Source organism: Pristis pectinata, chromosome 7 (genome assembly GCF_009764475.1).
Source record: "Pristis pectinata isolate sPriPec2 chromosome 7, sPriPec2.1.pri, whole genome shotgun sequence".
NCBI lineage: Eukaryota > Metazoa > Chordata > Chondrichthyes > Rhinopristiformes > Pristidae > Pristis > Pristis pectinata.
Genome location: NC_067411.1, coordinates 5240687 through 5262399, shown reverse-complemented (window position 1 = coordinate 5262399; position 21713 = coordinate 5240687). Strand labels below are relative to the sequence as shown.

Genomic DNA, 21713 nt, shown 5'->3' with positions numbered 1-21713 from the left:
CCATTGCCCTGACTGATGAAGGCCAGCGTGCCAAAGCCTTCTTCACCACCCTGTCTACTTGTGATGCCACTTTCAGGGAACCATGTACTTGAATTCCTAGGTCCCTCTGTTCTACAGCACTCCCCATGGACATACCATTCACCGTGAAAGCTCTACCCTGATTTATCTTCCCAAAATGCAACACCTCACACTTACCTGAATTAAACTCTATTTGCCATTCCTTGGCCTGCTTACCCAGCCGATCAAGATTCCACTGTAATTCTTGATAGCGATCTTCACTGTCTATGACACCACCAATTTTAGTGCCACCTGCAAACTTACTAATTATAAGTTTGCAGATTTGTACTAATGCATATTTCTTCATTCAGTGGATGTGGCCATCCTTGGTGACGCCATCATTCAATGCTGTTATAACTGCCCCTGCTTCTGTGGTGCTGAGCCAACTTCTCGAACCGCTGCAATCCTGGTAAAGATGCTCCCACAGTACAGTAGGGAAGCGGGTTCCAGAACTTAGGCCCAGAGACGCTGAAGGACCACCAAGATACTTCTAATCCAGGATGGTGTGTAACTTGGATGGGGATCTGGAGCTGATGGTGTTCCATTCCCCTGCTGTGCTTGTCCTTCTGGCTGGTGGAGATTGTGGGTGATATTGTTGAGTTGCTGCAGTGTTTTCAGTAATAATACAAACTCCAGTCAAAGTATGGCTGTGGGGTGCCGACAATTTACTTTCACAGTCCTTTCCTAACCAAATGCCGGACAAATTGCCATCAGTCTGAGACATTAGCTGTACTTCTCCCTCCACAGATGCTGTCTGACCTGCTGAGCATTTACAACATTTTCTGTTTTTATTTAAGATTTCCAGCACCTTCAGCAACCTCATCCCTCAGGACCAATACACCGCCTTGTCAGTTAGCTAATAATAAAAAATTGTATTAAACACTACGCTGTATTTGCCTGCACACAGAGTTTTTCTAAATGCCTCATAAACATTGCTCTCATATCTGCTTCCACCTTCAACCCTGGCAGCGCCCTCCAGGCACCTACCACTCTCTGTGTAAAAAAATGTGCCTTGCAAATCTCCTCTAAGCTATCCCCTCTCACCTTAAATCTACGTCCCCTAGTATTTGACATTTCCACCCTCGGAAAAAGACTTTGACTAACTATCTATGCCCCTCATAATTTTATAAACCTCAGGTCTCCTCTTGGCCTCTGATGCTCCAGAGAAAACAATCCAACTTTGCCCAACCTCTCCTTATAGCTAATGCACTCCAATCCAGGCAACATCCTGGTGAGCAACTTCTGCACTTTCTCTAAGGTCTCCCCATCCTTTCTGTGGCGGGGTGACCAGAAATGCACACAATACTCCAAATATAACCAAAGTTTTATACAGCTGCAACATGACTTCATGACTGTAAAACTCAGTGCTCTGACCGATGAAGGCAAGCATGCCGTGTTCCTTCTTTACTGCTATCTACTTGTGTTGCCACTTTCAGGGAGCTATGGACATGCACCCCAAGATCATTCTGTACCTCAATGCTCCTAAGAGTAGTTCCATTTACCGTGTACTTTCCTCTTGCATTTGACCTCACAAAATGCAACACTCACACTTTAAACTCCACCTGCCATTTCTCTGCCCACTTTTTCAGCTGATCTGTATCCTGCTGTATCCTTTGACAACCTTCCTCACTGTGCACCGGTCCACTAATTTTCATGACATCTGCAATCTTACTAATCCGACCACCTACATTCTTGTGCAGGTCATCTGTATATATCACAAACAACAGAGGTCCCAGCACCGGTCCTTGCAGAACACCACTGGTCACTGACCTCCAGTCAGAATAGCACCCCTCTGTCTTCTATGACCAAGCCAATTTTACATCCAACTTACCAATTCACTGTGGATCCCATGTAACTTAATCTTCTAGACCATGAGGGAGCTGGTCAAATGCTTTACTAAAGTCCATGTAGACAACACCCGCTGCCCTACCCTCATCAATCATCTTCGTCACTTCCTCAAAAAACTTTATCAAATTTGTGACACGCGACTTCCCCTGCACAGACTGTCCCTAATAAGCCCATGCTTTTCTAAGTGCAAGTAAATCCAGTAATCTAAGGATCTTCTCCAATAATTTCCCTACCACTGATGTAAGGCTCACCAGCCTATAATTTCCAGGTTTTTCCCTGTTGCTCCTTTTAAACAAAGGAACAACACTGACTACTCTCCAGTCTTCTGGGACCTCGCCTGTGGCTAAAAAGGATACAAAGATCTCAGTCAAGGCCCCAGCAAACTCCTCTTGCCTCCCTCAGTATCCCGGGATAGATTTCATCAAGCCCTGGGGACTTATCCGCCTAAATGCTTTTCAGCACCTCCTCCTCCTTAATATCAACATGCCCTAGAATATCGGTATACTCCTCCCTTAGAAGGTTGTTCTAAAGATACAGCAGGATATGGATCAGATGGAAAGTTGGGCGGAGCAACGGCAGATGGAGTTTAATCCAGGCAAGTACAAGGTAATGCACTTTGGGAAGTCAAATTCTGCTAGGACATGTAGAATAAATGACAGGGAGCTTAAGAACGTTGATGTACAGAGGGAGTTTGGGATGCAAGTCTATCGCTCTCTGAAAGCGGTGACACAAGTGGATAGCTAGTGAAGAAAGCATTTGGTATGCTTGGCTTCATAGGCTGGGGCAATGAGTATAAGAATTGGATACCAACAGACTCAAGGACAGCTTCTGTCCCACTGTTATCAGACTCTTGAACGGATCTCTCATACACTAAAGATGAATTCTTACTCAGAGGCAGGCCCAGTAGTGTAGCAGTTAGCATAACACTTTACAGCGCCAGCAACCCAGGTTCAATTCTGGTCGCTGTCTGTCTGTAACGAGCTGCTAGAGGAAGTTGTGGAAGCAGATACAATTACAATGTTTAAGAAGGTAATTGGACAGGTACTTGGACTGGAAGGGCGTAGAGACATACCAGCCTAATGCTGGCAAATGGGATTAATCTAGATAGGCATCACGTTCAGCTAGGAGGAGATGGGCTGTGAGGGCCGGTTTCTGTACTGTATTATTCTATGATTTTGTGGGGACCTTATTTAACACCTTCTGAAAGTGCTGACAAAAGACAGCAGCAAACATTTACACAGAGGGCGGTGGGTGTCTGGAACGCGCTGCCAGGGGAGGTGGTGGAAGCAGATATAATGGCGTTTGGACAGATGCAGGAACAGGCAGGTGATGGAGGGATACAGACCCTGTGCTACAGATTAGTTAGATTGGCATTGTTGTCAGTGCAGACATGGTGGGCCGAAGGGCCTGTTCCTGTGCTGCACTGTTCTATGTTCCATGTTCTATGTTCCATGTTCTGTGTTCTATGTTCACCCTGCACATACTTGAAAAGCTGGAAGGCATATGCATTGTATTAGGCATTGTAAAATAAAACGCAGGCAGTCCACACTCATTGCTACAGCTCATGAGCTGTGTAAAGGAAAATAGCAAAAATAGACAAAGCATAACATGCACTCTTCTCATTTAATCAACAACAAAGCTCACAATGTTGCTCCACTTCCAGTTGAGCTGACAAATGTGTTCTGCAGCAGACTGTCTTTTACTGAGGGGGTATTTTCACACTTCAAGAAGGGAGTGCAAACAGAATCTCAGAGGTATTCCAAATCGTCTCGCAAGCCACTGATTCTCTCTGCTTTTATCTCTTAACACTATCGTTTATTTAGAGATTTTGGTTATACTGATTGAGATCGCACTGACGTACAGTGCCAGCTGCTTGTGCTCCAGGTCACAGCTATCGTCCTCCATCATATATCTTCTACTGGAACACTTTTCTCTTTATGTGTTACATTAGATGTTGGCTGTCAGTTTAGACTGGGAGTTCAAGCCCCACATATGAGACTGAAGCTTGAAATTTGTCTGCATCATTTTCACACTGATAAGCTGCCACTAATTGTCACTCCAATGCTGATTTAAAAAATACTTGAAAGGATTTACAAGATTCAGTAGCACCGATTAGCAGCAACATCATCAGTCTCCCTTGTGGAGTGCCATGCTGCTTCAGAAGAGGTCCAGGTGAATTTCTTGCTACTTCATCTGTCAGCAGCTTCACAGCACCACCAGTGCTCTCTCAGCTGCTGCAGACTGATGTTTCCTCCCGATGCTGCACCAGGGAACCCAGACAGCAGGAGCTGTCGTCCCTGGGACCTGCAGAGGCAGACGAACCAAGTCACTTGTAGGAAGAATCTATTGTTTGTAAGAGGACCATACAGTCCCTCCACATCTACCAGGGAGGTGCCTACTAGAACCAATGTCCCCTGCACTGGAGACCACAGTCTCAAAGGATTTCATGACTCAACAGTGAGCAAGGAAGCCGTGACAGCTTGAGACTCCTTCATTGCTAGTCCCATCTACCTGCACCGGACCATATCCCTCCAAACCCCTCCCATCCATGTACCTATCCAAGCCTCTCTTAAATGTTACAATTGAACCCGCATCCACCACTTCCGTTGGCAGCTCGTTCCACACTCGCACCACCCTCTGAGTGAAGAAGTTCCCCTCAGCTTCCCCTTAAATATTTCACCTTTCACCCTAAACCTATGACCTCCAGTTCTAGTCTCACCCAACCTGAGGGGAAAAAGCCTGCATGCATTCACCCTATCTATACCCCTCATAATTTTGTATCTTCTATAAGATCTCCCCTCATTCTCCTGCAGTCTAGGGAATAAAGTCCTAACCTATTCAACCTTTCCCTGTAACTCAGGTCCTCAAGTCTTGGCAACATCCTTGTAAATTTTCTCTGCACTCTTTCAAGCTTATTGATACCTTTCCTGTAGGTAGGTGACCAGAACTGCACACAATACTCTAAATTCAGCCTCACTAACGTCTTATAAAACTTCAACATAACATTCCAACTCCTGTACTCAATGCCCTGATTTATGAAGGCCAAAGTGCCAAAAGATCTCTTTACGACCCTATCTACCTGCCATGCCACTTTCAAAGAACTATATATCTGTATTCCCAAGTCCCTTTGTTCTACCACACATCTCAGAGCCCTACCATTCAGTGCGTAAGTCTTACCCTGGTTTGTTCTCCCAAAGTGCATCACCTCACACTTGTCTGCATTAAATTCCATCTGCCATTTTTCAACCCATTTTCTTATCCTCCCCACACTCCCATCAACTCCCTCCAGCTTCTATTATTCACCTACATACTCTGGGCAACTCACAGCATCTAATAAACCTACCAATCTGCATGTCTTTGGGGTGTGGAAGGAACTAAGAGGAAACTCATGTAGTCACAGGGAGAATGTACAAACTCTACACAAACAGCACGAGGACCGGATTGAACCTGGGTCAGTGGAGCTGTGAGACAGCGGTTCAACTAGCTGCATAACTGTGCCATCATATTGTTGAAAGGTCATTGACCTGAAATACTGACTCTGTTTCTCTCACCTGCCTGACCTGCTGAGTAGTTCCAAGATTTTCTGTTTTCCTCTCCAGAGGAACCTTACCTCCAGAGAATCAGTTTAGAATGGCATTGCTTGGGATAAGGAGGACCGTAAGACCCAAGACCATAAGATATGGTAGCAGAATTAGGCCATTCAGCCCATCAAATCTGCTCCCCCATTCAACCATGGCTGATTTCTTTCAAACCCATTCTCCCGACCTCTCCCCATAACCCTTAACCCCCTTACCAGTCAAGAACCTATCAATCTCTGCCCTAAATACACCCAATGACTTGGCCTCCACAGCCCTCTGTGGCAATGAATTCCACAGATTCACCACCCTCTGGCTGAAGAAATTCCTCCTCATCTCTGTTCTAAAGGAACGTCCCTTTATTCTGAGGCTGTGCCCTCAGATCCTAGACTCTCCTACTGATGGAAACATTCTCTCCACGTCCACTCTATCCAGGCCTTTCACTATCCGGTAGGTTTCAATGAGAACTCCCCCCTCATCCTTATAAACTCCATCGAGTACAGGCCCAGAGCCTTCAAACCTCCTAAGTTAAGAGGTCTGCTGATTATTTATCAAAGAATCATAAAACGTTACAGCACAGAAGGTGGCCATTGTGTCCATGCTGACCATATATAGACTATATCCAAGTCCTTGGTCGAGAGTCTTGCAGCTTAAAGCTCTATCAACCACTGTGAGAGATTCTACCTCCACTCTTTCAGCCAGAGGGCTCTGGATGCTCACTACTTACTGAGTGAAACATCTTTTTCCTCAACTCCCCTCTAATCCTACTAATTATTTTGAATCGCCCTAGTTCCTGACCTATTTCCTGAAGGAAATAGTTCCTTCCTGTTCACCCTGCCGAGTCTCTTTGTTGTAGTTAGTGAGAGGTATTGGTATTGGTATTGGTTTATTATTGTCACTTGTACCGAGGTACAGTGAAAAACTTGTCTTGCATACCGATCGTACAGGTCAATTCATTACACAGTGCAGTTACATTGAGTTAGTACAGAGTGCATTGAGGTAGTACAGGTAAAAACAATAACTACAGAGTAAAGTGTCACAGCTACAGAGAAAGTGCAGTGCAATAAGGTGCAAGGTCACAAGGTAGATCGTGAGGTCAGAGTTCATCTCATTGTATGAGGGAACCGTTCAATAGTCTTATCACAGTGGGGTAGAAGCTGTCCTTGTCTGGTGGTACGTGCCCTCAGGAGAGAAGAGAGAATGATCTTATCTTATAGAGGGAGCTTTACTCTGTTTCCATTCTTTTTAAAACTTTCTTTTTTATTGTTTTTATAAAAAAGTCCTTTTTATTTTGTAATGGGACAATGTGGAAGGAGTTATACTTGATATCTGACCTGTTGTCTTTGGTAACTGTTGGTGTTATGGCTGTAGCCAGTGATCCAGGGAATGCGAGTTTAAATCTCACCACATTAGGTTCTGAATTTGAATTTTGATTGGAAAACATTCTGGAGTAAAAAGCTGGTGTCACAAAGGTATCTGCAAAACTGACACACCACTGTTTGAAACCCAGCTGGTTCATAGAAGGTTTACAGAAGACATGACTCAAGAACAGCTTCCCCACTGCTATCAGACTTCCGAACCAGTCACCTCTCTGACATCCCCTTCCCGGTGGTGCTGCAAGGTTCTTGGACCCCTAATTCTACCTCTTCTGTTAGTGTCACATTAGCACTTCTTGCACTGCCTCAGGTTGCACTACTAAATTTTATACCATTCTGGTTTTGCGCACATCACTGTATTTATTGTTGCATCTATTATTACCATTTATACTGTTTACTCTGTGAGCTTCACACCAGCAAGGAGTTTCATTGCACTCTGGCGTACATGACAATAAACTAAACTATGAAGTTTTTTTTAGGGAAGATAACCTTCTGTTCAGACCAGGCTGATGACTGAGGCAGAAGTGACAAGCAGTTTTATTTTCTGCCCCCTCCACCACACTCCCCCCACCTCCCCCAGTCACTGAGTTCCCACAGATTGGGGCCCAAACCTCAGCGTGCAGCAGAAGGCTATTCTCAGCCACTAGTGCTGAACAAGGGATATGGGTCCTCTCCAGGTTACGAACACTCCATACGAAACGAGCGTCTGGGAGACCAGCAGGACGGATGGGGACGGATTTACCGGCTGCTGCGGGGCTGCAGGCATCTTCTGCCAGCTGGGAACGGGGCATTTTGCCGCGCCTTCCCTCCCCACCCTCCCTGAGCCGCAACAGTTGGGGGCTGGGTGGAGCCGAGCAGAACTGGGAGCGCTGAGCGGACTCACCCACCGAGACTGGCTGATGGCCGCTCTTCCCGCACCTGCTGGCTCTCCTGTCACGGCTGTCCCTGTGACCCGCTCCCACACACGGTTCCTGTTCATTTCCAACTTACGAACAGTTTGGGTTACAAGCAGTTCTCAGGAACAAAACCCCCTGTCATAACTTGGGAACTGCCTATGTGTTGGTTACTTAATTGGAATGAGACTACTAAATGTTATGGCACAAAGGGATCTGTTGATGCATTGAACACACAAAGTCAGCCTCAGGTACAGCAAGTACTTGGAAGGCAAATGAAATATTGGCCTTTTGTAAGGAGGGTAGTATACAAAAGAAGGGAAGTTACATGTATGTGTTTGTGTGTGTGTTTGTGTGTGTGTGTGTGTGTGTGTTGTGTATGTGTATGTTTTTGTGTGCGTATGTGTGAGTATTTTTATGTATGTGTGTTTTTGTGTGTGTATGTGTGCGTGTGTTTTTGTGTGTATGTGTGTGACTATTTTTGTGTGTGTGTGTGTGTGTGTGTGTGTGTGTGTGTGTGTGTGTGTGTGTGTGTGTTTGTTTTTGTGTGTTTTTGTGTGTGTATGGACGTGGGGTTATCAGGGAAACAGTTCGATGCCATTTCTTGGGCTGTGGGGATCATTGGCAGGGTCAACAATTATTTCCCATTCTGAGTTCTTTCCAGTAACAGTGGCCCTGGGCTAATTTCTTGATCATCTGATTTGATACAGCAGACAGCTCATGAGGTCAGGAGGCAATGAAGGATCAGCCTCATTAGCATGGACTTAATTTCCTAAATATTAACTGGGATTGCCTTAATGTTAAATGCTTCGAGGGGGTCAGGATTTTTGAGGTTGTTTAAAGCAGTATGTAGACAGACTCCATCATCTGCAGCCCTTTGCCGCCTCTACCTATCACCTCCCAGTTGCAGGCGCTATTTCCACTCACACTCCCCCCCCTCCCCCCCACTATCAGTCTGTCAGCCCTCCGCACCTGGATCCACCCATCACCTGTCAGCTCCTGCCTCACCCCTTCCCCTCATCTCTTTACACCGGCTATCTCCCCTCTATCTCTTAGTCCAGATGAATGGACTGTTTCCATGCTGTACAGTCTTATAATTCTATGACTGGAGCAGGCGGTAAGGAGACAGCACACCTACGTCCATGGAGGGCACGGTAAGGACACACACCTACTTCCCTGGAGGACACAGTAAGGACACACACCTACTTCCCTGGAGGGCACGGTAAGGACACACACCTACTTCCCTGGAGGGCACGGTAAGGACACACACCTACTTCCCTGGAGGACGCGGTAAGGACACACACTTACTTCCCTGGAGGATGCGGTAAGGACACACACCTACTTCCCTGGAGGACACGGTAAGGACACACACCTATTTCCCTGGAGGACACAGTAAGGAGACACACCTACTTCCCTGGAGGGCACGGTAAGGACACACACCTACTTCCCTGGAGGACGCGGTAAGGACACACACTTACTTCCCTGGAGGATGCGGTAAGGACACACACCTACTTCCCTGGAGGACACGGTAAGGACACACACCTATTTCCCTGGAGGACACAGTAAGGAGACACACCTACTTCCCTGGAGGACACGGTAAGGACACACACCTACTTCCCTGGAGGGCACGGTAAGGACACACACCCCTGGAGGGCACGGTAAGGACACACACCTACTTCCCTGGAGGGCACGGTAAGGACACACACCTACTTCCCTGGAGGGCACGGTAAGGACACACACCTACTTCCCTGGAGGGCACAGTAAGGACACACACCTACTTCCCTGGAGGGCACGGTAAGGACACACACCTACTTCCCTGGAGGGCGCGGTAAGGACACACACCTACTTCCCTGGAGGACGCGGTAAGGACACACACCTACTTCCCTGGAGGGCGCGGTAAGGACACACACCTACTTCCCTGGAGGACACGGTAAGGACACACACCTATTTCCCTGGAGGATGCGGTAAGGACACACACCTACTTCCCTGGAGGACACGGTAAGGACACACACCTATTTCCCTGGAGGACACAGTAAGGAGACACACCTACTTCCCTGGAGGACACGGTAAGGACACACAGCTACTTCCCTGGAGGACACAGTGAGGAGACACACCTACTTCCCTGGAGGGCACGGTAAGGACACACACCTACTTCCCTGGAGGACACGGTAAGGAGACACACCTACTTACCTGGAGGACACGGTAAGGACACACACTTACTTCCCTGGAGGACACAGTAAGGACACACACTTACTTCCCTGGAGGACACGGTAAGGACACAGACCGACTTCCATGGAGGACATTGGATTTTACAACAACTCTGTAGGTTCTTGGTTGGTGACATGATTTGGAGACATGATGAGACAACATTTACACTTTATGCCCCTGGTTTGTGTTTTCTCTTCTCTTCAGTCATGAGATGAAATGTCTGCATGGTGAATCCTTGGACCTCTCTATCCTGGAGAGCTGTGGATGCTGGCAGATTTCTGGATGTTAAGGGATGTAAGGATGGGGCAGGAGAGTGGGGCTGGGGTGGGAGTTCAGCCATGGTCTTGATGAATGATGGAGAGGTTTCAGAGGAGGCCCTCTCCTGCTGCTAAGTCTTATGTATGCATGGAGAATGGTTGGTGTGTGACCAGCAGACTGCCCTGTGAAACTAGGAGCTTCACACACAGCCGAGTGTGGGGATACATTTAGGTTCACTAATGTCCTTCATGCCAGGAAACCCGCCATCCATTGCTCATCTGCCCTTTATGTGTCTCCAGAGCCACCAGTATTGTTGACTCTTAGCTAAAAGGTATTTGGAGAAGGCAGGAGGATGGGGTAGAAAAAGAATCAGCCGTAGAGGAGCAGACTCGATTGCCAAATGGCCTAATTCTGCTCCTACGTCTTATGGTCTTATGGACAGTATATGGAGGGATATGGGCCAAACGCGGGCAAATAGGACTAGCTTAGATGGGCAACTTGGTCAGCATGGACGAGTTGGGCCGAAGGTCCTATTTCCATGCTGTATTACTCTATGATTCTATGACTCTAAAGTTGTCCAGCAGCAATCAGGTGTGGATCACGTGTTGGCCTACCCGGGCTTGTCCACATTCTGTGGAAAAATAAATAATAAAGGTTCAAGCAGCTACAAATCCAACTCGTGCTCCATGTTCTCATGTTACTGTGTGTTTGATACTTAACAGAAGCATCACTTGCCTCCCTCTGCAACTTCATTATAGGAGCCTTAAATGCCTTTAACATTGATTGAGAGCGAGAGACCCTCTGTCATATTCAAAACTGAATGAGCATCAAGTGAAGTTAAATAAATGATCATTCATCTGGATATCTTCCCAGCCTCTCTTATTAGTTTCTTGACAGATGTCATCTCCTTTCAGAGGGAAGATTTATTTTCTTTGAGTTCTAAGAGGTCCCAGAGACGTGACGCACTTTGATTTAATACAATTTGTGTATGGGGACAAAGGAAAACATATTAATAGCTGGGCTTTAATTTTCCTTCGGGTTAGCTGGTATCTTTTAAGCTGCAAATGCAATATTAATCACTTTGAGAAGCTTCTGTCCACTACAATTATAAAATTGTCATCCTTCTGTTTATAGCCACCCCAGCACATGCCCTACCAATCTTGTAACATCCTCCAGCCAACACAGCCTCTGAGTGACTGAGATATGATATTATAGTGGTTAAGTTACTGGGCTAATACCCAGAAATTATAAATAATTAATCCAGAGACATGAATTCAAATCTCACCAATGACTATTGGGAGAAGTTAAAATGAAGTCATTAACTAAATCTGGGATCAAAACAAAAGCTGGTTTCAGGTAAGCGTTGTAAAAATCAATCTGGATCACAAATGTCTACTATAAACCCAGGTTATAAAATCATGAGGGGCATAGGTAACAATGTTGTGCTGACAAAGCTATTCCCTCCTACCTACAGAATGCCCATGTCCCTCTATTTTCCTCTCATTCATGTGCCCATCCAAGCCCCTCTTAAAAACCTCCAATGGATTTGCCTCCACCACCCTATCAGGCAACGCATTCCAGGCATCCACCACTCTCAGTAAAAAACTTATGTCTGTTCTGAACCTACCCCCTCCCACCTTAAATGCATGCCCTCTGGTATTGGATCGCTCAATAATGGGAAAAAGATATTGCTTGTCCACCCTATCTATGCCCCTCATCATTTTATACACTTCCAACAGATCACCCCTCAGCCTCCACCACTCCAGAGAAAAGAGCCCAAGTTTGTCCAGCCTCTCCTGATAGCACATGCCCTCAAATCCAGGCAGCATCTTAGTAAACCTCCTCTGCACCCTCTCTAAAGCCTCGACATCCTTTCTATAGTGAGGTGACCAGAATTGCACGCAATATTCTAAATGCAGCCTAACCAGAGTTCTATAGAGATGCATCATAACATCATATAGAGATGCATCAGAACATCCCTGTTCTGGCCTGTTGTGAATCAGACCCATCAACGTGGTTGATTCTTAACATCCTCCTCAACTGAAGGACAGTTAAGGATGGACAATTAAGTCTTGGCCTGTGGTTGCCATTGATCTGAACCATTAAATTAGTTCCTCTCTGCACAGGTGCTGTCTGACCAGCTGAGTGTTTCCACCGTTTTCTGTTTGTAATTTAAGTAAAGGAAAAGTGTTCATTTTAGGATCTGGACATCAGGAGCAAGGTTGTCTTCCATCCTGAAATGCCTTTGAGAAGATGACGGTGAGTCGTCTTCTTGTACCACTGGAGTCCTTTCGGTGAAGGTGCTCCCAGAGTTGTATTACGTGGGAAGTTCTAGGATTTGGGCCAAATGATGATGCAAGGTGATATGTTTCCACTCAGGGTGGTGTGCAACCTGGTGAGGAACCAGAAGGTGGTGGTGCTCTGAAGCACCTGCTGCACTTGTTCGTCTTGGTGGCGGAGGTCATGGGTTTGGGAGCTGATGTTGAGGTAACCCGGGTGAGTACACACTGATGCCATGGATGCGAAGCATGGTGGACTATACTGAGTGATGATACACACCAGCATATGCAAGATGGGCAGAATGGCCAGTGTCTGTGCTTTGTTGTTAGATTCATTTATGTTGGAAGTAATTGTGATGCAGAGGCCCGAGTGCTGCAAGAACAACAGGCAGTACTGACACACAGTGTCAACAGGCAACACCAACAGTTGTACCAACAGGCAGTACTGACACACAGTGTCAACAGGCAACACCAACAGTTGTACCAACAGGCAGTACTGACACACAGTGTCAACAGGCAGCACCAACAGTTGTACTGATAGACAGCACCAATAGGCAGCACTAATAGTTGTACCAACAGACAGCATGGTCATATTGAGAGCTTCAAGTTCCTAAGCGTCAACATTGCCAGTAACTTGTTCTGGTCCAACCATGGCCAAGAAAGCGCACTAGCACCTCCACTTCTTCAGAAGGCCAAGGAAATTCGGCATGTCCCCAGCACCAGTAGTTAGCAGCACTGACAGGCAGTGGTAACAGGCAGTGCAGACAGCTGTACTGAAAGGTGGCGCCAAGAGGCAAGACAATGTTGCAGAGGGAGTGCCGAGGGACACCCCGACAGGCAGCTCCTTTACACACGGTTGTTCCCCTCCCTTTTCTCTCCGGCATCACCTCCTTCGCCACTGCCGATCGCAGGACAGGCAAACGAGGCAGAGCAGAAACCAGGAGCCCTCGGCCCGGCTGAAGCTCTGTAAGGGGAAGCAGAACAGTCGCAAACTGGGACAGAGCTCCATCAGCCGGCCTGTGCCTTTGGTGAAGCCAGCGACAGAGAGGCAGAGGGCAGCCGTACTTGCTTCAAGATGACGGTGGCCATGCCGAGCGGCCCCAGGGACTGGGAGACCTTGCTGGGAGACCAGGGCTGAAGCAGCAGCCAGAGCTTGGATAAAGCAGACAGCTGGCACAGACCCGGAGAGCGCTTGACACTAATGTGTCCTGTCAGCTGCGACAACTGAACTGGCAAGGTCACGTTGCTCAACCAGCTTGAGTTGGTTGGTGCAAAGACAAGAGCCTGCGGCCCACTGAGGCGCACTTGCACTAGGCTGGGGTCCTGTGGAGCTCCCACCAGTGTCCTCACTTCAAAAGGTTACCCCCCACCCCCCTCGCACACAGGTGGGCCACTACACACTGGCCAAACCAAGAGAAAAGTCACCCTGGACCCCCTGCTGCTTCCAGAGCCTCCCAGGAGCATCAGACGCTTGAGACGGGCCAGTGTTGCACGTTTATACCTTGTGTGAGAGGCGGCAGCCCCTGTTGGAGTGTTTGAAGGGGGCTGCTCCTCAAGTTCTGGTCGCACTTCAGTCCCACTCTCCTGATCCCACACCACCAGGTTCAGGAACAGCTGCTTTCCTACAGCCGTCAGGTTCTTGAACCGACCTGCACACCCCTAACCCTACCTCAGCAACGGGACACTACGGACCACCTCTTGCACTGCCGTGGACTTGTCTCTGTGTTTTCTTTGTGTTTAGGTCTTTTTTTGCACAGTCTTTTGCTCTCTCTCTCTCTCTCTTCACTATCTTGTACAATTTATTCATAATTTATAGTCTGTGTGAGTCGGGTTTGGGTCACAGTAATTGTAACAGGGACAGATTGAAGAAGGCTTTGGGTGGGTCTGATTCAAACCTACCCTGGAGTTCTTTTAGTGTTGAAACAAGAGACCGCAGATGGTGGAATCTGGCACAGAAAAAGGAGACGCTGGAGGAACTCAGCGGGTCAGGCAGCATCTGCGGAGGGAAATGGACAGTTGACGTTTTGGGTCAACAAAGAGTAGAGGGGAGGTGAGGGGGAGGGGGAGGGGTGGGGCAGGAGCTGGCAGGTGATAGGTGGATCCAGGTGAGGAGGGGTGATTGGCAGATGGGGGAGGGAAGGGTGGCGATGGTGATGGAGGCTGGGGGGTGGTGGGGGGGGTTGCAGATGGAGGCAATAAAGGGCTGCAGAAATGGGATCTGTGAAGAAAGGAAGCCCAGAAAAGTGGTCAAGCACCTGCACTCTGTCCACAATGGCCGTCCTTAGTTGCCAGCCATTTTAATTCCCCTCCCCATTCCTACACTGACCAGTCAGGGTAAGTCCGATGCATCTCATATTCTGCCTGGGTAGTCTACAATGATTACAACATTGAATTCATGGAGTCTTAGATACAGTATGGAAACAGGCCCTTTGGCCCAACTAGTCCATGCCGACCAAGGTTCCCACGTAAGTAGTCTCTTTTGCCCGAGTTTGGCCCATATCCCTCAAAACCTTTCCTGGAAATCTCCAGTTTCAGGTAACCTTCTCCCCTCTGTCTCTTTCTCTCTCTCCTTCTGATCTACTCAGGTTCTCTGCTCTCCCCACCTCCCTCATTTGGTTCCAGACCCCACCTTCCTCTCCTATCAGAGTCCACCGTCTGCAGCCTTTGTTGCCTCCACCCATCACCTCCCAGCCTCTGTCGCTATCTCCAGCTTTCCATCCCTTGACTCTACCTGCCCAACTCCCCTCCTCACCTGGATCCACCCATCACCTGCCAGCTCTTGCTCCACCCCCTTCCCCCTCTTCATACTGACTATCCCCCCTCAACACTTTCAGTCCTGGTGAAGGGTCTCGACCCGAGACATCGACTGTCCATTTCCCGCCACAGATGCTGCCTGACCCGCTGATAAGATAAGATATCTTCATTAGTCACATGTACATCGAAACACAGTGAAATGCATCTTTTGCGTAGAGTGTTCTGGGGGGCAGCCCGCAAGTGTCGCCACGCTTCCGGCGCCAACATAGCACGCCCACAACTTACTAACTGGTACGTCTTTGGAATGTGGGAGGAAACCGGAGCACCCGGAGGAAACCCACACAGACACAGGGAGGACGTACAAACTCCTTACAGACAGCAGCGGGAATTGAATCCAGGTCGCTGATGCTGTAATAGCGTTACGCTAACCACTACGCTACAAAGCGAAATTATTCCCAGTGCCTAGGCCAATATTTAACCTTGTCATCGTCACTGATATAAGTGATGTGGTCGTCACTGCTCTTGCTGTGCACAATTTAACTCTACTTGCCTTTCGAAAGTACTCCATTGGCTGCAAAGTGCACTGGGGCAACCTGAGGTATGAAAGGCGCTATAGAAATGCAAGCCTTACTTTGTGGGAGCGCCATTATTCCCTGATCATTCCACCTGGTGCCATCTTGCTGCCACCTCTCTCCTTTTGGTGCCCAGATTTTAATGAGAACATTTCTCCTTGCCTCACATTCAGCGCTGAAGCAGCTCACGATATGTACACGTTCTTGGGCCTCGTCTGCACAGTGTAACTATCTGTTAAACTCTGTTCCAGGTTAGTGGCCCAGATTCACGATGAGCTGCTGTTTGAGGTGGAAGATTCTCAGATTCAAGAAGTGGCAGGTCTGTGCACTTCAGAACCTCAGTACCGTTCACGCCTGTGGAGTGAAATGCAGGCTTATTTTCCTCACCAACCCCTGACTGGCAATTATTGTGTAAGGGGAGCTTGTGCTGGGCTAGTGTTCTCTGCAGTGGTAATGATGTGGAGAGAGAGGCAAAGATATTATGTCAGGTCGATAACCTTCCATTAAGAAGTCATGGAAGATTAACTGTTAGTCCTGTAACTTAATGACTATACCATTACATTTATTTTTCTTCACTGTTAACCACTGAGAAACTTTGTGCCACAAGTTTGTGAGCTCAAGTCCCACTCCAGGTACATAATCTAGGCTGGCACTGTAGTGGAGTACTAGGGCAATGCTGCAATTTCTTGCTTGTGCCAAGTTGAATGGCTTTGAAAGTGTGTGTAGCAACTTATCATCTATACTGAGAGAAAGAAATGGCATGTGTGAACAACTGGGATAATATTCTGGGTTCAGTACCAGATCCTTCATGTGAGCCTACCAGCAGAAGGAGTCATAATAAAGTGCCCTGTCATGTTTGGAAGCACTGTTGGAGATGTTTCATCCAGGTCTGCACTGCTGTGTGAGAGAAATTTAGTAAGCTTTTCTGTCTGTGTGGAGTAAGAGAAATTTGAAGGGAAGCTTACCTTAATTATCTTGGTAAGTTCATAATAGCAACACTTAAAAGCATTTGGATAAGTACATGGATAGGAGGGGCTGAGAAGGATATGGTTTCTCCTTCCCAATCCCAATTTCCCTTCGTGAATCTCTGGAATTTGGGATCTAGCCACTTGAATGCCGATGCGGAATGGGGGATTCTAGGTAAAATCCATGTTGGGGGTACAGCGATTGTGCACAAGCCTGATCTCAATTTCTCTTACCTCCCTCACAGCAGTGCAGGCCTGAATGGTAGGAACATCTCTAACGGTGCTTCCAAACACAACAGGGCACTTCATTATGTCTCCTTCTGCTGGTAGGTTCACATGAGCGATCTGCCATGGTTGGCATGGACCAGTTGGGCCGAAGGGCCTGATTCCATGCTGTATTACTCCATGCCTCTTATTACACTTATTCCTGCATTGACCTGCCCACTCACTGCTCTCCACTGATCCTGGATAAATTCCCAGGCAATCTTAACTTTCCTTAAGGAACTCAGCCCTCCTTCCTGTTCCACAGCTACTCCACACACACCCCTCGGGCTGCTCAGGCCTGCATTGTGCTGCCCTTTCCTCGGTAACACACCGCCAACCTTCACCTATCGGAAGTGGACCTTGACTGGGAGAAGCCCTCACTGGATATCCTGCTCTCTCACTGGCCAGGTATCTATCATGGCCACATTTAGGCAAGGCGCTTTGTCTCCAATTCTTAAATCGCTTGGCCACTGAGGTCAGTTTAGGTTTGACTACCTCAGCGAAGCATTGTCCCTGCCCCATTCACAATCTTCTCCACTGTGTTTCACTGCAGGGTGTCAGTAGTGAAGCTCACATATGATTCCGTGCAAGGTAACTACAGCATCCTTGTTAATGCAGGCGAATACAAACTCATTGCTAATTCTACTGTAAAGCTGCGACTTGAAATCTGCCTGTACTGATTTTCATCAGCGTAATGCAATGGACTGTTCACTAAATACAACCAAGATCCAGCTTGAATGATAACTCTCCATGCTTTTTCCATCTGCAGGGCTTGTAAAATGCACCATGGAGTCACTGCATTGTGTGGAGGCTCTTGGAGTCTGTCTGAAGGTAAGACCCCACAGTGCCTGCACAATAACTTTGGCCCAATTCAGTCACAGGTTCACAGGTTTATTGGTTAATTGATTTTATTATTGTCACGTGTACTGAGATACAGTGAAAAACTTTGTTTTGCATGCCATAAGAACACATCATTTAAAAACATAAGTACTTTGAGGTAGTACAAGAGAAAAGCAATAACAGAATGCAGTGCTACAGTTACAGAGGAAGTGCGGTGCAGGCAGACAGTAAGGTGCAAGGGCCATGGCAAGGTAGATTGAGAGATCAGGAGTTCATTTTTAACGTACAAGAGGTCCGTTCAAGAGTCTTATTATAACAGTGGGATAGAAGCTGTCCTTGAGCCTGGTGGTGTGTGTTTACAAGCTTCCCATGCTTTTCCAAGGTACTATGTAATGCTAATTAATGAATGGGTTCAACAACAAAACACTGGGCTGATAACTGGAGAATGGCTTTGTAGAATGAGCAAAGGTGGTGCAGGGTAAGCCAAGTAAAGTGGGATTGGGTAAAGATAGATTAGAATTGGGTGGGATAAATTGGGCAGGCAGGATCACAGTCATACATAACGGATCAGACCCTTTGGCCCAACTGGTCCATGCTGACCAAGAGGTCTATCTAAGCCAGTCCCATTTCCCCACCTTTTCTATCCATGTACCTGTCCAAATGTCTTTTAAACATTGTAATTGCCGCTGCCCACGGTGATGGCATAAAGACAGGGCATTAAAAATGTAAGCCTGCATTGAGTAGAATGGGGTAAAATAATGGGTACGTGGCTGTATGGATTTATAGTGGATAGTTTGTCTCCTGAGATGGAGACAGATCTTGAAAAGGGAGAGAAGAGGCAGAGATGGCCCATGTGAATTTGAGAGCAGGGTGGGAGATAGTGGTGAAGGTGATAAAATTGACGAGCAGGAAGTAGCGCCAGTTCATAAGACCATAGGACATAGGAGCAGAATTAGGCCATTCACCCCATCGAGTCTGCTCTGCCATTCAATTGTGGCTGATTTATTTTTCCCTCTCAACCCCGTTCTCCTGCCTTCTCCCCGTAACCTTAATGCCCTTACTAATCAAGGACCCATCAACCTCTGCTTTAAATACACCCAATGACTTGGCCTCCACAGCCGTCTGTGGCAATGAATTCCACAGATTCACCACCCTCTGGCTGAAGAAATTCCTGCTCATCTCAGTTCTAAAGGGATGTCCCTCTATTCGGAGGCTGTGCCCTCGGATCCTGGACTCTGCCACTGATGGAAACATCCTCTCCACGTCCACCCTATCCAGGCCTTTAAGTATTCAGTAGTTTCAATGAGATCCCCCCCTCATCCTTCTAAGCTCCAGTGAGTACAGGCCCAGAGCCATCAAACGTTCCTCATACATTAACCCTTTCATCCCTGGGATCATTCTTGTAAACTTCCTCTGGACCCTGTCCAATGCTAGCACATCCTTCCTTAGATATGGGGCCCAAAACTTCACAATACTCCAATGCAGTCAGAGTTGGGGAGTGGTACTGGAGAAGGTTTCGGAACAGGGACTGTTCCATGTAACCAACAAATAGTAGGGGTAAAATAGTGTAGGGTTGAATTTGGTTGGGTCGGTAAAGATAGGATGGGATTGGGTGGGGTAGGAAGGATAGAAGTGGGTAACACAGGGTAAGATAGGATTGGCTGACTGGGCTGACGGTGTCATATAAACGCTAGGTACCATATCAGGTTATAAATGTAGTCAACAAAGAGCGGTGTGGAAAGTGTTACAGAAAACAAATGTGAAGCTACCGAGATGTATAAACTGTATGCAGGGTAGTACATTATAAAGACTTGTTTTCTTTTCTACGCAGGTCCCTTTAAAAGTGTCTCTCAGCACAGGGAAGTCGTGGGGTTCAATGAAAGAGCTGTAAGATGTGGAGAGTTGCCATACACCCGCCTGTTCCACAAAGCTCTGACAAGCACCAGTTGTACTACTGCTTTTGTTCCTCCCAGTGCTGCCTCATAAGTAACTTTCCTCTCTCTGCTTTGGGCGCCTGGGGCAAAACTAAGAGCACTCAGCTGGTTTTTACCGGATTATATGGATTGATGTAATTAGCAAGGTGTTTCTAAGTAAGTGGTGTTGCACTGCAGGTTTTAGTAGATTGTTTCCTTCCTCTTTGTTTGAAAACACTGTTTATCGCTTTTTCTGGATAATAATTAACTGTTGGTTAGTCCCTCTCATCTGCATTTGCTGCTGACCAATGTCGTTGTTTTACTTATTTATTAGGATGCAATTCAGATCATTGGGTCTGTGCTTGCTCCCCTCAGAGCAATCCCGTTCCCTCTCCTTATTTATCTGCAATCCTGCAGTTTTACTCCCTCTCACATGCCTTGTTGCTCAGTTAAAACCCCTGCACCCAGTTCGTAGACAGGGGCCACTATAACACAGCCAGTTCCTCCTGTGGAAAAACTCGTAGTTTAAGTACCAAACTAGACTTCTATTAAAATAATTACGTTACAGATGTAGCAGAGATCGGGTTCACGAGTGCCCCTGTTAACTTCACATTTAAAAAAGTAGCATCAATTGCTTTACTGCTATTTCCCTCCAACTTTTCTTCCTTTCTCTCTACATTAGAATTTCCACGCCAGTTTACCACTTAAACGTAGAAGTAATTTCTTCCAAGTGTCCCCATCGTCCTCACGGGTGTTGGTTGAAGGTCTGTGGCAAAAGCAAAATTGATGAGGATTTGCCCTCCAGGTAATCAGTCAGTACAAGCTGTGTGTGCTGGGTGTGAGATCCTTTCGATGTCGCTCCCACTCACTGTGATCCAACATATTGGTACTTTCATGATCTTTGCCACTGAAAGTGAAGGAAGGACGCCTCTGCTTCACTAAGCCCTTGACAGGGTGGAACGGTTAGAAAGAGAGAAAAAAAATGTGTTACCTTTTAAAAAACAATCACACTGTACTGACGATTCTACTGAATATAAAAATGGAAAAAAATGGATGCAGGAATCAGTTGTAATGGGGGAATGGGATCAGTGATGAGCTTATTGGATAACGGGACAGGTGCAAGGGGTCATATTACCTACTCCTGCTCCTTTACATCTTTGGGAACTGGCCACAATCCTAGGCTCTCCCTCCAGCAGTAAAACCCTCCCCCTTGTCATTGTCTCTCAAACATTGCCGGTGTTAATATCTCCTCTCCTGACGTAGCCCTTAAACTGACGATCGAATTTCCAGCCAACAACCACAATGGTCTCAAGCTGATAGATTTGTTGTACCGGCTGGTTGACTCCCGTGTTGTCATGCGTTTAGTGGTTTGTTTAGAGTGTATTTTGGAAATTCCCTTAATTAAATCTGTCCAGTGGTTCATTTGTGTATTGTGGTTTCTCAATCTCCCACTGCTGACGTCTGCTCTCTTGGGGTTAGACTGAGCAGAACAGTGAAAAGCAGAACAACTCCTGCACCAGTGTTAAATTCTACAAATCCCAAGCCTGCTGAATCCCTAACAGAAACCCCCCGACGAGAATGTTCCAACAGTGAACCATTTGTTGTGTGTGTGTAGATTTACATTAAGAGGAACAGCAATAATAATTCCACTACTGGCATTCAGCACACTTCAGCACGAAAAGGAAACCAAAGAGGTCATCAGATGGATAAGTGCGTGGATGGGAGGGGTTCAGAGGGATATGGGCCAAACACGGACTGTGAAAGTTGATCCGCGCTGTAACAAATCAAACACAAACAGAACCAGGGAGCGCACAACAAGCGCTTTATTCTTCTTTTGCTAGCGGGAGTGAGGGATACAGAGAAAGAGTAAGCAGTGTAACCCGAGCTCTGTACTGATCCCCACTCGGAGAT

General features: G+C 47.0%; 1 protein-coding gene across 1 annotated transcript in view; it reads left to right on the top strand.

The window, feature by feature from the left end:
• poln (polymerase (DNA directed) nu) overlaps window positions 1-20692 on the top strand; it is a 36613-nt gene extending 15921 nt beyond the window's left edge. Inside the window, exons 4-6 of the mRNA XM_052020617.1 lie at window positions 16072-16139; window positions 17819-17880; window positions 19721-20692. Of these exons, the coding sequence (XP_051876577.1) occupies window positions 16072-16139; window positions 17819-17880; window positions 19721-19780 (190 nt within the window). The 3' untranslated portion in view covers window positions 19781-20692. The remainder of the gene's footprint in view (window positions 1-16071; window positions 16140-17818; window positions 17881-19720) is intronic.
• Window positions 20693-21713: the final 1021 nt, after the last annotated feature.